At 55.1% G+C, this 14684-nt stretch overlaps 3 protein-coding genes across 3 annotated transcripts; all 3 read right to left on the bottom strand.

Annotated features, from left to right (window-relative positions):
• Positions 1–1896: 1896 nt before the first annotated feature.
• Positions 1897–3623, bottom strand: B0H18DRAFT_1120860 (uncharacterized protein; the record flags this gene model as incomplete). The annotated part of the gene is made up of 8 exons (XM_048034221.1): positions 1897–2167; positions 2248–2279; positions 2336–2390; positions 2464–2479; positions 2546–2664; positions 3312–3444; positions 3504–3538; positions 3589–3623. 8 exons carry the CDS (start codon positions 3621–3623, stop codon positions 1897–1899), a joined length of 696 nt encoding a protein of 231 aa, XP_047891381.1.
• Positions 3624–5550: 1927 nt separating this feature from the next.
• On the bottom strand, positions 5551–7654 carry B0H18DRAFT_1120859 (general substrate transporter; the record flags this gene model as incomplete). The annotated part of the gene is made up of 11 exons (XM_048034220.1): positions 5551–5588; positions 5658–5808; positions 5859–5954; positions 6067–6276; positions 6330–6511; positions 6565–6830; positions 6888–7019; positions 7070–7221; positions 7278–7404; positions 7467–7499; positions 7566–7654. 11 exons carry the CDS (start codon positions 7652–7654, stop codon positions 5551–5553), a joined length of 1476 nt encoding a protein of 491 aa, XP_047891380.1.
• Positions 7655–9062: 1408 nt separating this feature from the next.
• Positions 9063–14342, bottom strand: B0H18DRAFT_1017593 (uncharacterized protein). The gene is made up of 17 exons (XM_048029322.1): positions 14249–14342; positions 14167–14195; positions 13985–14114; positions 13838–13934; positions 13382–13789; positions 13232–13325; positions 13097–13179; positions 13013–13045; positions 12903–12961; positions 12637–12838; positions 12532–12586; positions 12325–12482; positions 12112–12270; positions 10655–11947; positions 10464–10579; positions 9877–10401; positions 9063–9811 (listed from the first exon to the last, which is right to left on the bottom strand). The coding sequence occupies exons 1-17, from the start codon at positions 14288–14290 to the stop codon at positions 9344–9346; spliced, it is 3951 nt and encodes a 1316-aa protein (XP_047891379.1). The 5' UTR covers positions 14291–14342; the 3' UTR covers positions 9063–9343.
• Positions 14343–14684: the final 342 nt, after the last annotated feature.

Genomic DNA, 14684 nt, shown 5'->3' with positions numbered 1-14684 from the left:
GACAGTAGTCATAGCAGGAGAGGACTAAGGGCAGTGCATGAGTTATGGTAAGTGCACTGAAGCAGCCACGCCGGCTCATTAATACGTACCCTGGGCAGCAAGAAGCAGGGAGCTTAGTAAACGGCTGGAAGGCTAGTTAGCCAAGACGTTGTGGAATAGAGACCTAGTGACGAACTCTTCCTTAAAATACTCAGCTAGTCTGTTGGCCATTTGGGACTGCGCTGTGATGCAGGTCAGGGAGCGAGGTCTCCAGGATAGAGACTGTAGTCAGGAGCAACAGACGTAGACGGGCAACGAGGGTAATGGGGCACATTGCGGCAAGCGAGTAGAAGCATATAAGTTGCGGAACTCAATTTCCGCTCGGAGGGCGAAGCACCGGCGTTATCCGTAAAAGATTCTGTAATTTTTTCTGCGTGACAAGACCACCGAATACTAGTGGCGGTATTGAACTCAAACGGACGTACCAGTGAAGATCGCTGAGTAGCAGACCGATCAGTAACAGAAGCAATACTGAGCCTGAGGGAGCGGCTTACCGTGCCGTCGTGAAATTTGGGTACTTCGGAGGGAATACCTAGTTCTTCCGCAACAGGATGGTACATGGAGCTTGAAGCGTGAAGCTTGCCACGTTCAGGACAAGACACACATCAACATGTGTCCATGGTATGTGAGACAGCGCAGGGTGCGGTGTTGAATGTTGCACGTTCCGGACAGCTGTCGCTCATAGATCGCACGAAGCTGAGATAGAGAAGAATATGCGGCGGCGAAGTGGTCGGTCAAGGACACGGGCCGACTCGTTCCATGCACTCTACATGTGAGACCTTGCACAATTGCATCACAGGTTATCGAGATGCGAGGAGGTACGTGGAATTCACCTCACAAAGTGCCAGTTCAACCGGGCCGTGTTCAATGCGTGACTAGAGATGTGGCTCACAAGAAGTTAGGGACGGAGCGGAGGTCGCTTGCGATAGGTTCTTCCACTATAACGGCCTCCTCCATCGATCCAGAGGCGGAAAACAAGTGTATATCAGTAAGTACTTGAAGTGGTAGTATGCATACAGTACTTAGCACTCCAGGCGTAACGCGCATTGACAATGGGTACCACATGCACGTGATGGTGTTACTCGACCGTCACACCCTCTACTGTGACTATTATTTGCGTACCACGCTGGCCCGCGTTTTGAATTTGAGCACTTATCCACCTCAGGCTTGAGACCTACGCCAGTTGGCACGGTGGGACGATCCGAAAGGATCTAGAATGTTTTGTCTGACAGTCACGGTCTGTCGGTTTGAAACATTGAAGTGCCCCTGCGTATACGGTATACCTTGCGTAAGTGTTTGCGTTCATTCATTAATTGCCGCTGCTATGCCAGTAGTACTAGTGCGTACTCCATATCCCAATGCCAAGTACAGCGTGTTGGAGATAGACAAGCATGCTGATGATGCTGCACAGTACGAATCCAGTCAGCACAACACGCTACTAGTAGGGCTACAGAATGGTTCAATGCGCGAACATAAGCCTGAGCTACTGGCTCGTGGCCACCACCAAAAAGGGTTTCCTTTATTCGTTCGCCAACGTGCGCATGGCTAATGGTCACCTGCTTCGTGCGAAGTATGCATTGTCACCTCCCGAAAGCGCTTGCGACGCGGGGCGTACCATGGACGATGTGGGGTGGCCGTTTAGGCCCTTTGAAAGCTTTGGTCCGAGTCGGGATAGTGGGTGCATGGGTCATCCGGGACAACCACAACGATTCTGCGAGCGTGACCAGATCAAGGACAATATGTTCGATGGAGGGCCCAATAACTCAAGAAATTGGCGTCGCCATTAGCTCATCACGACGCCTTCCCGCACGAAGGTGCGACTGACCTGGGACACCTCCACGTCGTCTCTTCACCATCTCACCCCTCACTCTCGTCTCCACCTAGAGTCCAGCTCTCCCCCTCCGAGTCCCCGCGCCGCCGTCCTGCACGAGGACTGACCGGACTCAGCTCAATAGAGATCTCCGAGGGCGGGGCCGCACCGCGCTGCGTGAAGTGGAGCGAGCCCAGCGTGCGCGAGAGGCTCGTCGAACCACTGCGGAAGGTGTGGCGGCTCGTGTCGCTCGGAATGAGGTCTGCGATGACCTCGCGGAGGTCGAGCATGAGGCGTGAGAGGAGGACCGAGGTGAGTCTGTAGGTAGGGGTGGGGTGCGTTCGATGGTAGGAAAGGACGGGTCAGTAGGGGCGCGAAGATAAAGGGAGGTGACTAACATTGCCGTCCATGTGTTCACGACGACTATGAACTGAGTGAGCGTCAGTTGTTGCACCATTGACGGAGGGATGCGGGAGAGACACTGACTGTAAGGTGCACCGCGGCGATGGCTATCGCGAGGACGTTCAGCGCAAAGAGAAATCTAGGGTCGAGATGGTGGGCACGACAGTTAGTTCCGGCTCGGATCAACGCCCTCCTTAGGGTTCGGCGCGCACCCAAAGTAAATAGCAGCTATTTATCGGGAGATGATTCATACTTTCAGTGGAAGTGGAAGTCTAACTCGATGATAACACTCACTATCTCTCATGAGGACAGCCCTGGAGCCTCCGAGCGCTGTCGCGCGGCGCGTGCCCCACCATGTCATGCCGAAGACGAACCCGTCGAACACCAGGACGATGCTCGCGCACCCATCATCCCTGCCAATGTGCCGAATATTGAGCTCGTGCGTCCGACACAAGAGATGTTGCTTACAACTGCGAATGACAGGGGGCCGCATGTTAGACGAGGGTGTGATTTATAGGTGAAATTCGCATGGACGGGACTCACTAATTGACAACGTTCGCAGTGTCGATGTAACACACCTGATAGTCAGGTGTGATCGCGTACAATATTGGTGTAGACCGAATGAAGGAATACTTTGTCGGCAGATTCGACACATTATTAATCAGTACGTAGGCTTGGCCAGATGCAGGTTCAAACCGCTCACCGCTGTTATGACGGGTGCGATCAGGCCCAAGATAAGGAGAAGCCAAACAGATATAGGCTTCGATGGAAAAGCGCGAATACGCGCATCGCCGTGAACACTAGCAGTTGACAGTTATTCATGAGATAGTCAGATGCTGCAACTGTTGCTTACCCGTGGAAGTGGTCAATATCAAGACATCGCCCGCCATTTCGAAGCGAATAACAATCACGCAGCTACCCAGGCCAATGAGCATACTGCACAGCAGCAGTACATCGATTCAGGCTGACCTCTGCGAGACAATGAAGTCAGACGCGCGGCCGGGCGAATCAAGTACTTACATGTGGGGTGCTCCAGTTCCGTCCAGGGAAATATCCCAACGCAATGAACAGCGTATTCAACACCGCGGCATAGCGGAACGCGTAGAAGAGGGCGGCAGCCAGCGAGAACTTTCTCGACCATACGTATTTGACTTCGCTGGCGAAGGTTATACAGTAATCATAGCAGCAAAGGGCTACAGAAGCGCATGGTCAGTACTAGTACTAGAATACATTGGAAAGGCATGCGGCCTACCCTGTGCGGCGAGTACGAGATTGTTGAGTAGACGACTGGAGTGCTGGTCAGCGTATCACGGCGACGCGCAGAAAACGGTACCGACTCTTCCTGTATCAGACTGGCTGCACTGTCTGCCATTAACAACAGTAGTTATGAGCGATGGAGCGAATCGTGTGGCAGACTCCGAGTCCGGAGTTGCAGTCGACTCGGATAGCGGTAGCAGCAGCGGTACGGATAAGCTTCACGAAGCGCAAGCGAATAGAGGCATATATACCATGCAACGTGCTGGCGGCAGCCTGGAGGGCGAATCGCCGTATCTTGAGTCAGGACGGCGAACTTGTTTCTCCCGTGACCGGGCACACTGAGGCACAAGCACTGGCAGCGAGGGTGTATTAAAAGGGCGAGAAGATCCCTGTCAGCCATAGACGCTAGGAGGAGAAAGCGTGTCAACTCTGCCGCCCTGAAGAGACAACCCGAGCTGGGTGTGGTCTTTATGTTCAGGCTCAGGTCGTCGAGTACCTGGCCATAGCAGTCTTGCTGCCACGCATCCTCCATACATGATAGATGGATGCATATATGTTGAGCCGCGATGCAGCGTACCTAGCCATCTACCAGACCTCTGTCGTGGTTGTGCGGCGGCGGCGGTGAGGCAATTCGACAGCTGTCAACGTGAGAACAGACAGAAACACGATAGAACAAGTTGGCGGAGATGCATCCGGTCCAACAATCCTGAAGACGTTCACATGGTTGGTGCGGCGCACGTACTATATCGAGTTCACCTCGACAGATGAATGTACAGGTTCATGCTATGGCATGGAGGCGAAGATGGGGAACACATGCCGTGTTCGTTACTGATATTGAGGCAGATCCTCTATCAACAACAGACAGATAATGCCCGAGTCCTTCAACTTCCACCCGCATGACGGCGGTCATTACGGCAATGCATCATGGCAGAGCACAGCATCCACGCCGACACTGATCACCACAGTGAGATGGATCTCCTGTGCATGTCAGTGGTCGCAGAGGCCAAACTGCCAGAAGCTGATGATATGGAGAGCCGCTGAGCGCTGCGCGACTACATATATTTGACTCTCGGGGCCTTTGAGCGGCCTCCGGGTCAGTCAGCGGCATGCCACGGAAGCAGCACGTATCATTGTTCAAAAGCCCGGCGTACCTTTACGACTGACATCTCAGACGACAGCAGCGATAACCTTCCGCTGCTCTGGTCAAGCGATCCCGACTTGTCCTGGCACTCTGCGCCTAATATTGACTGACGGAGACGGGTGCCGCGAGGGGATCCTGATATTCTAAATACATGACGACTTACCAATGGCACAGTCAAGCTCGTAATAAGTGCGAGAAGCTACCAAGTCGTGGTGGCGAGTCCTATGGTCCTCCGCTCGATGCAGCGGCAATAGATCGCATATTTTCCTCCATTTCGCGGAGGGCTGAGGACTAGAAACCCGGCGTTACTCGCATTAGCAGCAGTTCGAACATCACAGTGAGTATAATGGAGTGGCAACTCAAGCAGAACTCAAGCATGAGGCTGAGGAAGGAGGAGGGGAGATCCAGATCGGAGGTCGCCGGTCAAGTAGTAATGGGCGCCTGCCAAGCACAGTACCGGCAGTTTCACCTACTTGTCTGGCTGCTGAATCTCCTTACCTTGGGCTGAGCAGACACCCTATCACAGATGAGTGACAAGAAGGGCTCGCCAAACGCCACGCGCGGATGCTGAAGGATGTATGTATTATGTGGGAGGATGATTACTGGCAGTCCTGTGCGTCGCGGATACTTTAGTGCATAATACTACAGCGTGATGTCGGTGAGAGTGCGAGTGTGGGAGGGGTGGTGGCGGTTCGGAGGACGATGATGATGGGGTGATATTATCGGTACGTGAGCTACAGTAGTTCCAGGGTAGTAGTAGTCGTCGCAGCCAAACCAGATTCCAAAGCAATGATACACAGCGAAGTCGTCCATCCAAAATCTATGGTTACACTAAGTCGGAAGGGGGGGTGCAGATCGCGGTCCCAGGACCCTCGCGTTTCCACGGGGCACGGTGCGGCGATTAGGCCGAAGCCTTCTCGTCCGACGACGAGCTGCTGTCTGGACGAGCGTGGGGCGCTCGGATAGGGTTGAGCTCTTGGGGCCATCCTCGTGCTCATCGTGCCGTACCTCGTCGGCGGCAACCACGCCACTCTCCATGACCCGCGCCCCAGATCTCGCCGTCGAACAGCGCCGCGGTCTCTTCGAGGTCCGGTTCTTCGTCTCCACGATAAACAGGAAGCAGAACACGACTGGAAAAGAGCCAGCAGCAGTAGAAGATCTGTAACGAAGTGATGAGCCAAGCTTGATGAGAAAGTGGCTGTGACGCACGTAGTACTTCCACCCGATGTTCTGCAGCGCGATCGGATTGACGTACTGATTGAAGATGAGCGCGAGGGAGACGACGAAGTTGAACACGTTGAAGCCCTTCGCACGGATGAGAACGGCAGAATCTCGACCGTGTACGACACGATAAGCGGGGTGAAGCGATGCTGTTGGACACATCACACGACTTGCATGACAGAAGCAAGGCACATACTCGTATGCGGCGTAGAATAGGAAAATAACGCGATACGGCGTGGCCAGCCGCGGCAGTCCCGTGCAGCGCGTACTCCGCAGAACAAATAGTCTGCCCGGTGAAGAACACGACCATGCCAGCGCAGGAGGTGAGGAAGAGCGTCCGCCGCCCAGCAATGTCAACAAGGAACGAAGCGAAGACTGCCCAGCATAGGTTCCAATGGCAAGAATACTGGAGACGACAGCATCACATACCATGTAGAGAAATGAACACAAGAGACGCACCCAGTGATGAGAAGCTGAGTGGTGCTGTCCGTGATGCCGATGGTGTCGAAACCTTGTTGAGGTAAAACGAGACAAGTCCGTTCCAGACCATTGCGAGAACCACGCGATCGCAACAATCAACATGATCCGCTTCCTGTTCCCTGGTGTCTTGACGAGAGACAGCCATCCAACGCTCTGGGCACCTGCTTGAAAGTTCATCGAGGCTCTCAGAGCCAGATAAATATGAATGGCTCACTCTGCCTGTCAAGAGCAATAGCAGCTTTAATCTCCTCGAACTCGTACTGAACTAGCGGATCTTGCTCGTTGCCATCAGCGTGGTAGTATGCGAGCGTCTTCAGAGCCTGTGTCTCCTTGCCCTTGGACACTAGCCAACGGGGGCTTTCCGGAACAAGGAGGACCAAGAAGAACTGGAAGACAGACGGGAGGCCTTGCAACAGCGACGGGATACGCCATGACCAGCTAGTATCGATCCTCTCCGTGCCATACGAACACCAGGAAGCACTGACGACGCAGCTCAGTCAGGAAATGCATATCACGTCAAGGTATCTGGGGACGCACATGATATTACCTGTGTACCACAGTGAGTTGTACAACGAGGTGATAGGAGCACGGTATGTTGGATAAGCGATCTCCGTGACGAGCATAGGTGCCGCGTTCGCTGCAAATGTTAGGCCGAAGCCAACGCAGAACCTAGCACGCTGTCAGCAAATCATCAACAGGGGAACAGAGAAGACACAGACCTCGCTCCGATAAACATGCTCAGGTTGTACGAGGCTGTCTGCACCCCGACCCCGACGAGCATGATAGTCGCACCGATCCAGATGGCTTTGCGCCGGCCCAAGCCATCCGACAAATACGGCGCAAATGGGTAGCCGGCCAGGGAACCGATGTTCTAGACAAACTCGGTCAAATGGTCATTCCACCGAGGAACGAAGTCCCAAAACTCACTTGAATGGCGTTCAAGATACCGAGCTTGCCTCCCACCGGTGTGCCGAAGTAGTCCTCCCATTGAGGCATTGACTGAAAACTGTTCATAAGACTGTTGTCGAATCCATTGGTGGACGATGTGATGAGGCTGTAGCAAGCATGCGGTTTGTCAGAGTTATCTTCGTGCAAACAGAGCCAATGTCAGCTCACAGAAGCAGGATCCAGAGGTGGAGGTAGATAAGGCTGAAATTTCGGACCAACGACGTGTAAGCGCGCTGGGGCACCCATATCTGCGAAGCAGCTACGTACCGCCGGTTGTTGTACCACGTCCGGTTCGGATCGACGAGGTGCATGAGGTTCGCGTTTCCACCGACATTGGCCACTGCTCCGCCCGCCATGGTGTCGTGTGAGGTGTAGGTTTCGTAAAGCGCTAGAGAGTGGAGAAATGAAGGAGCGACGGATGATAACGAGCGTGGGTAGTAGGCTTTATAGTCTTCTGTACAACTCTGTCAGACACAGTCGACAGTATGCCCCTTGCGTGTGTCCCGGTGGTTGTTGGTCACACCGCAAGCCCAGACGCCTCGTTTCCCCGACGGACCCCCCGTGCAAGCAAGCGATCTCTCGCGTAGATTCCCCGCAGCCCGTCGGCTTCTGTGCGATCCCGAGGAGCCTATTGGCCCGCTTGCAGACTTGTAATGCCACTCCATTTAAATCTAATCTGAGCTTGCTGTTCGAACGACGAAAAGTTGTGGAAGCTAGGCACCGAAGTTAGCAATCAACATTGTTCGCGCCACCGAGCGTGCCCGCATTACTGTGTCTCACCTGTCGCAGCCAACTCGCATGGCGCCGACGTCGTATCGGGGCCTTGTTAGAACCTCCATCATTGAACGGACCCGAGTCGACCTTACTCGCCCTAGTGCGCATGGAGGCCGTCTGAACAGGATGCTGGGCCATACCACCCTTGCCTGGCCGCCGAGTGCGGGCGCCGACGTTTGCTGACGCGCAGCATAAACATTTGTGGCGGCGATCGCCCCGAGTCTCGTCTCAGACACGAACCTGTGGCGAGCCCCGTGGTCGTGCCTGACAGTGAGCGTGGACGGTCTCCGGACGGTTTGTGCGTCCCACGTCGCAAAAAAGAACAAACACCGTCAGATATGTCGTCGCTGTGCGACTCACTGACCCTACTAATCTGGTACGCATAACCGCGAGGAGTGCTGTAGACCGCACCGGAGCCACCGGTTCCATACCTATCAGTCAGATTCTCATTGTCCATGGGTACTTTGATCGCGGGGATATTGCGGGGAATGCGGAGCCCCACACTTCCACTCAATGGTTGCAGTGCTGGTAGCTCCTCCGGCCGGGGTCACTGAGCGTTCCTCTTCCCATGGTTCACGCAAAGTTCGTACGCCACGGCCGAAGCAACCGGTATCGTACTGCGTTGGGCTGGTCAGAAATGTCATCTCGAAATGAACAAGATGACGAGAACACACGGCGGTAATGTCATTGTTAGTAGAAGCCGCTGCCATTGCCTTTCCTCACGATGAAAGCGCGGCGTGTCGAGAGCGGAGAGCGAGCTAGTCTGAAGACACGAGCCTGCTTAATACATAGTGAAAAAGAAATCAAGTCCATCAGGCAGGAATTTGCCAACGGCTGGGCTTATATATGGCGGACGAAGTAGGGCCGCCCGCTGCACATCGTGACCCGCCCATGCCCTGATCTAGCTCTGCGTACCTGGCTTCGAGATGTCTGCACTCTGGTTGGCGTTGGCATTGGCATGGGATCAGTCTTTCCTGATCATGCGCCCAATGAAATTGATGGTCGTCGTTCGTCGTCTTCGCGGACGTAATTTCGCCAATTATCAGACTCGCAGGCAAGGCACACTTCACTACACAGACTACGACCGTTGCGGGAAGCAATTGTCTACTGCAATGACCAAAGCATTTCGATATACACATTAGATGGTTAGAGAGGATGAACGAGCGTGTATCGTGCAATGCTAAAGTTGTCGACGTAAATCCAGAAAGATATGTAACGAGCGTCCCTGAGTCTACGAAGGGTGGTAGACAGAAGTAGTTTGCCACTTCCTACTACCGGTGCAAATTACCTGGCATGCTTGGCGGTGACGAGCTCAGCTGCGTCGCGTTTTCCCATATGTGGCTCGGGCTAATGGGATTTGGCCCGGGAGTATCTGGGCTAGTCACTTCCTCCTCTGCTACCAGCTCAGGCCGCTTCTTCCTACCAAAGCCCCAGCTACTCGCAAGACTCGCAAGGGTACTCCGCGCGGTCGCGCCAGCGGCAGAGCCAGCGGTAACGCCCACGGAGGGTCCAAACAGCGGTGAAGCACTTACAGTGGGAGGTGCAGCAGCGCTGCTCGAGGGCCGCGGGACATGGTAAGACTTCGTCCTCCGCCGATGAGCCATCAAGCTCGCAACACCATCGGTAGGCGAGCCCTCTGGGGAAGGAGTGACAGAGTCTGGGCGAGCGGCACTCAGCGTACCGGAAACGTCAGACAAAGGTGACGCGGCTTGCTCAGATATAGCGGTGGTCGCGACTGCCTTCGCTGCCGACGAGGTGGCCCGAAGGGTATGCGGCCCGCCGAGAACTTCGACGACGCAGACACTCTCGACGCCCTGGAACCTGGGCGCAGCGATGACGGGCGCTGTCCAATGGAGCTTCGAGGCACGGACCCAGTAGGGGTTGGGGACGGCGGCGGTTGCGGTGATGCTACAGGTGACGACCTTCCCTCCGTAGGGAGTTTCTGCTCTGCAGGGGGACTCTCCTTCCGTTCGAGTGACAATTCCGGCGGCTGCGCTTGAGCAAGCAGACGAGAGAGGGAGGATGGTCCTGCAGTCGGAGAGGAGTTGACACGCGGGCGGACTGGGAACAGCCGTGAGTTCGGCGGCCGCGTGGCACTAAATGAGTCCTCAACCTCGTTCTCCGGAGGACCGGCTGGGACGGGGAGGGGGCTGGCTTCCTGTAATGGCGGACTCGGCGGAGGGGGGCTCGTCGACTCCTTGACCTCGGCGGAGCCGTGTCTCGCCGTGTCTCGCCGCTTCGCTGGATAGGCTGGTTGCGTCCAATCCTCCACCTCCAGCATGTAATACTTGACGCCATCGCCGAGGCCATATGGATTCGTACTCGGATCCTGGGATCAATTATGACCGTCAGCGAGAGTTGGTCTCGCTCGCCGGCGGCGAGCGTACATACCTTGTGATCGACAACACGTTCCGTGATGGATGTGATCCTCGCGACGATCCACTCCCTGGTCTTGAGCTGCTCAGCGAGGTGCCCCGTAGCCTGGAGGAAATAATGCGGGAAAGAGACTGAATTGTGCCGCAGGAGAAACCTCGGAATATCAGTGACCGACCCACCGAGATGTGAATAGGAACCCGACGCACCATTGAATGCGGCCCAGGGCTTTGACACCGAATTCCGCGTCGGAAGGAACAGTGCAAGGTCACCCTTGGCAAAATTCCTGAACGAAATCTTCCCCTTCGCCCGCTCCCTGTACTCTTTGCATTGCTTCTGCCATTTCCGTATGGTCGATCCTGCCTTGTTGATTGCCTCCAGGAAATGGTCGTGGTCGAATGCGCGCAGAGCTTCAAGTGCAGTAGCAGGGTCAGAGGGGTCGATGGGCGACGGCTCCACGTGAAGATGACTGAGGACACTATGCTGCCCGGGGATGATAGCGGAGTCAGTGAGAGCCGCGTTGTTCGCCTTCGCTGCTGGATGAGAAGCCATGACCTGAGCAGCCGCGAGTGCCTTGAGATGAGACTCGCGGAAGGCAAGCGCAACGTCAAGCAGCTGAGCCACCAGACGGTTGCTGTTCTCAAGCCGCTGTTCATAATCCGACTGTGATACCCTGCCGACCCTCAGGTCCTCGCGCAGAACGTGCTCGATATGCTGCGCCTCCCGCAGCGTATGCTCGATGCACTGAAGCTCTTCACGCAAGCCAGCGGTATCGGCCTGTGCCATCTCCACCTGGGCGCGTGCATCCTTCAATTGTCGCTGCGTGTCCTCCAGTGCCGCCTTTAGTTCAGAGAACTGGTGCTCGAGGACGGCCCGGTCCCCATCAGCCTCAGCGATGTGGTCACGTATGACACGGTCATGCTCGGTCGCCTGGACGCGCAGGAGTCGCTCCTTCTCCCGTGCTGCCTCAGACAGAGAGCGCTTGACCTCGTCGCTCTCAGCGCGCGCCTCCCTAATCTGCGCCTCTAGGTCCTCTCCGCGGGCACGCGCCTCTTCTAGCCTCCTCAGCGAAGACGCCTGCTCCTCCAGGAGCTTGTTTAGTCTGTCGGAGTTTTGCTTCTCGATGGCCTTGACGTGTTTGAACTCTGCCCGTACCTGGGCAAGCTCCTGTCGCGCAATCTCGGCTACTTTGGTTTGGTCAGTAGCCTCCGACAAGGCCCGAGAGAGCGCATCGCGGTGTCGGTCAGTATCGGACGAGAGTTCGGTATTGCGCTCTTCAAGGATGCGCCTGGACGTAGCTTCACTCTCCAGCTGGGCCTTCGCAGAATGGAGGTCCCGTTCGAGCTGATCGCGCGCGGCGGACTCGACCTGTAACGTGGATCGTAGCTCGGCGACTTCTCGCTCCAGGACCAGACGCTCGTTCTCGAATGAGACTTCGCGTTGAGCTTGAGCTTCACGTAGCTCTTGCACTTGAATTTCGAGGTCGATGTCTTCTTCGGTGGCTGTACGAGGACAAAAGTTGAGCCAAGAGCGTGTTCAGAATACCATGCGGGGACTCACAGCGCCGCCTATGGTTCGTCAGTCGGGATGCTGACAGCACTGAGAACCGATTGTGTATTAGGGTCAGCAGGCTTCACACACGTAAATGAAATCGAGGACGCCTCACACGACCGTTCCGCGATACGATCAAAGCCAGACTCAAGACTATCCATCTTGCCAATCAGCCTGTCTAAACCTGCACGGGATTCTCGCACGGAGCTCATCGCGGCCGGGTCCTGTGAAGCTTCCGCGAAGTGTTCCAAGTCATCCAGCACATGCAGAAGAGCTGTCCGCGTCGATTATTACCATGTCCCAAAATTGACCGGTGCGAAGGTCTCACCGTCGATGTCTGGACGTTCCAGTGGATAGGGCGATTCGAGCGGACCGGTGGGAGAGAAATCGATGGTAGGGACAGGGTCATCCATGCCCCGCGTCTCGAATGGCAATTGACCGTGCACGTCTCCGCGGTAGAGTTGTCTTCGCTTCCGTTCGCTTGCTCTATGACAGCGTTAGTGTGATTATGCGAAAAGTGTCGCAGATCACTGACGAGAGCTTGGCCATGACCTCGAGGATGCTCTGAGCACGTTGATAGAAGAAACGCGCTGTCACGAGTAAGCGCGAGCTTCCCGTGCGAGCATGTAGAGTTACCTACCGAATTCCTTCCTCCTGACAATCTCGATGACTGTTGCACCGTACGCATACAGCATATTGTGAAGCCGCTGTATGTGCGAGAAACTTGTCTTTGCTTTGAGACCACCCTGAAGCAGGGTCAATAGCTGCCGCAGTTCGATTAAATCATGGTTCAATGCGCTGATCTGCCTCAAGACCAAGATGCAGCCCTCGGTGTGTGTGTTCTAGAAAGCATATTCGACTGCGGTGAATGAAGATAGCAGTGGGTACAAGGGTGTTGGGACGCACTTTGAAAGCTGTCATGGTCTCCACTTGATCACGAAGCGCCCCGTCCCAATGACGAAGATCTGTAGACGGTGGATTAATTGCATAGCGCCCGCATATCAAGTCCTACGCACCGTGCACAACCTTCTCGAACTGCGAACTAGGTACTGCACGGGTCTCGTTATAGTGGGCGCTTGAAAATGCCCAAACATACTCACTTTGCTGTGTGGCATGGTACTCCGCAATGCAATCAAAAGCCTCTTGGGCCCTCTTCGCGCACGCTTCTGCTTCTTCTAGTGGGCTGTAGGTAAAGTTGACCCATCAAGCACTCCAACCTGATTTCTCCGACGTACCTTTGGGAATTGACAAACTCCCGGACCTCGTGTGCTCCGTCATTGAGCCTCGACATGACCTCTTGCGACTGGCGGAACCGTTCCTTCAGCTCATCTTACCGATGAATATTGCGTCAGCTCAAGTGGTAGTCTGCCCTCGTGGCCGCTTACCGTGGGTTCTCATACAACTGTCTGCAACCTGCCGCATCTTGACTCTGCTCACGTAGTCTCCCAGAGTCCGACCGCGTTCACCGACATCCATCGCCTTCCGCATTGCAGTGCTCATGAACTCCTTGTGCACATGCACGCGTGTGACGATCTCCAGGTCCGCGTCCAGACCGCCGAGGAGTGCTGCCTGTTTGTCGGTCTCGCGCTGTGCCGCGGAAGACACGCCTTCGAAAACATCTGCCATGGCAAGTACATGCAGGTCGAGCACGCTTGATGCGATGCGCAGGGCGGAATGTTGGTAGTGCAAGGATGTGAGAGTGCGTTGGACATGCTCATGATGCTGTTGCGCAGCGTGCTCGTATGAACTGGCGAGTTGGGATATTCGGAATGGTGGAGTGGAAGAGAGTTCATCTTGTCTCGTTTCAGTTGGTTGTCGAAGACAACCAAACAAACGCGCACCTTCCACTGGTGGTTGCATGCACGGCTCCTCTCGCAGTTCGGCCAGCACCTCGTTCACGTCTAGGTCCAGGTAGCGTTTGTTGAATACATAGATCATCTACCCATAGTCAGTAACAGTGTATCTCAATAAGCCACCAAATGACGCACCTGGTCCTCAACTCCAGCAATGTCTCGCACATTATCCTTAGTTAGTCGTCTCCCGTCCGCAAGGTACGCAAGCCCATCGCCTTGATGAATACCCGCCTTCTCTTCAAGTAGTCGCTCCAAATTGACCTCCCTGATTTCTCCAGTGAGCCCCGGACATCTTGTCCTCCCCTAAAATGCCTCACCTCTCCAGGTCCCATACTGAGCCCGCGAGCTGTTCATGCATTCATCAGCCACCTGCGGCATGAAGTTATCAAAAAAGCGCACGTCAGCGACTTGTCCATCCTCCGCACGGCATAGCTGTATCATTTCTCCAGACTCCGGTCCTCGATGTGTTGGTGGTTGGAGAGGAACATGCGTCGTAGCTCGATCCAGGCAGCGTGGGCGAGACTGCCGCCGGATACGATCACTGTACAGTGTCACGTGCCTTACCCGCACATAATGAATCCCATCCACAATCGTCCGCAGACTACCGCAGTGGCATTTATTCTGAACTTACTCTGGACCAACGCAGCATGTACTATTTTCACTCCAAAGCAACACAAATATCCCTTGTATTCGATTAGAAACGGCGATGACACTGGATCCGGAGTGGCTCACGTTCATCACGAAGTGATCCTTGCCAGTGCATGGCGCTCAGGCTGTAACTGAATAGACATGAGTCGAAAGTTGAACCATTCAAGGGCCCGATTCGTGCCTCATG

This window comes from Fomitopsis serialis (genome assembly GCF_022376445.1).
Source record: "Fomitopsis serialis strain Sig1Antser10 chromosome Unknown B0H18scaffold_53, whole genome shotgun sequence".
Lineage (NCBI taxonomy): Eukaryota > Fungi > Basidiomycota > Agaricomycetes > Polyporales > Fomitopsidaceae > Fomitopsis > Fomitopsis serialis.
This window is presented reverse-complemented; position numbering and strand designations above follow the sequence as displayed.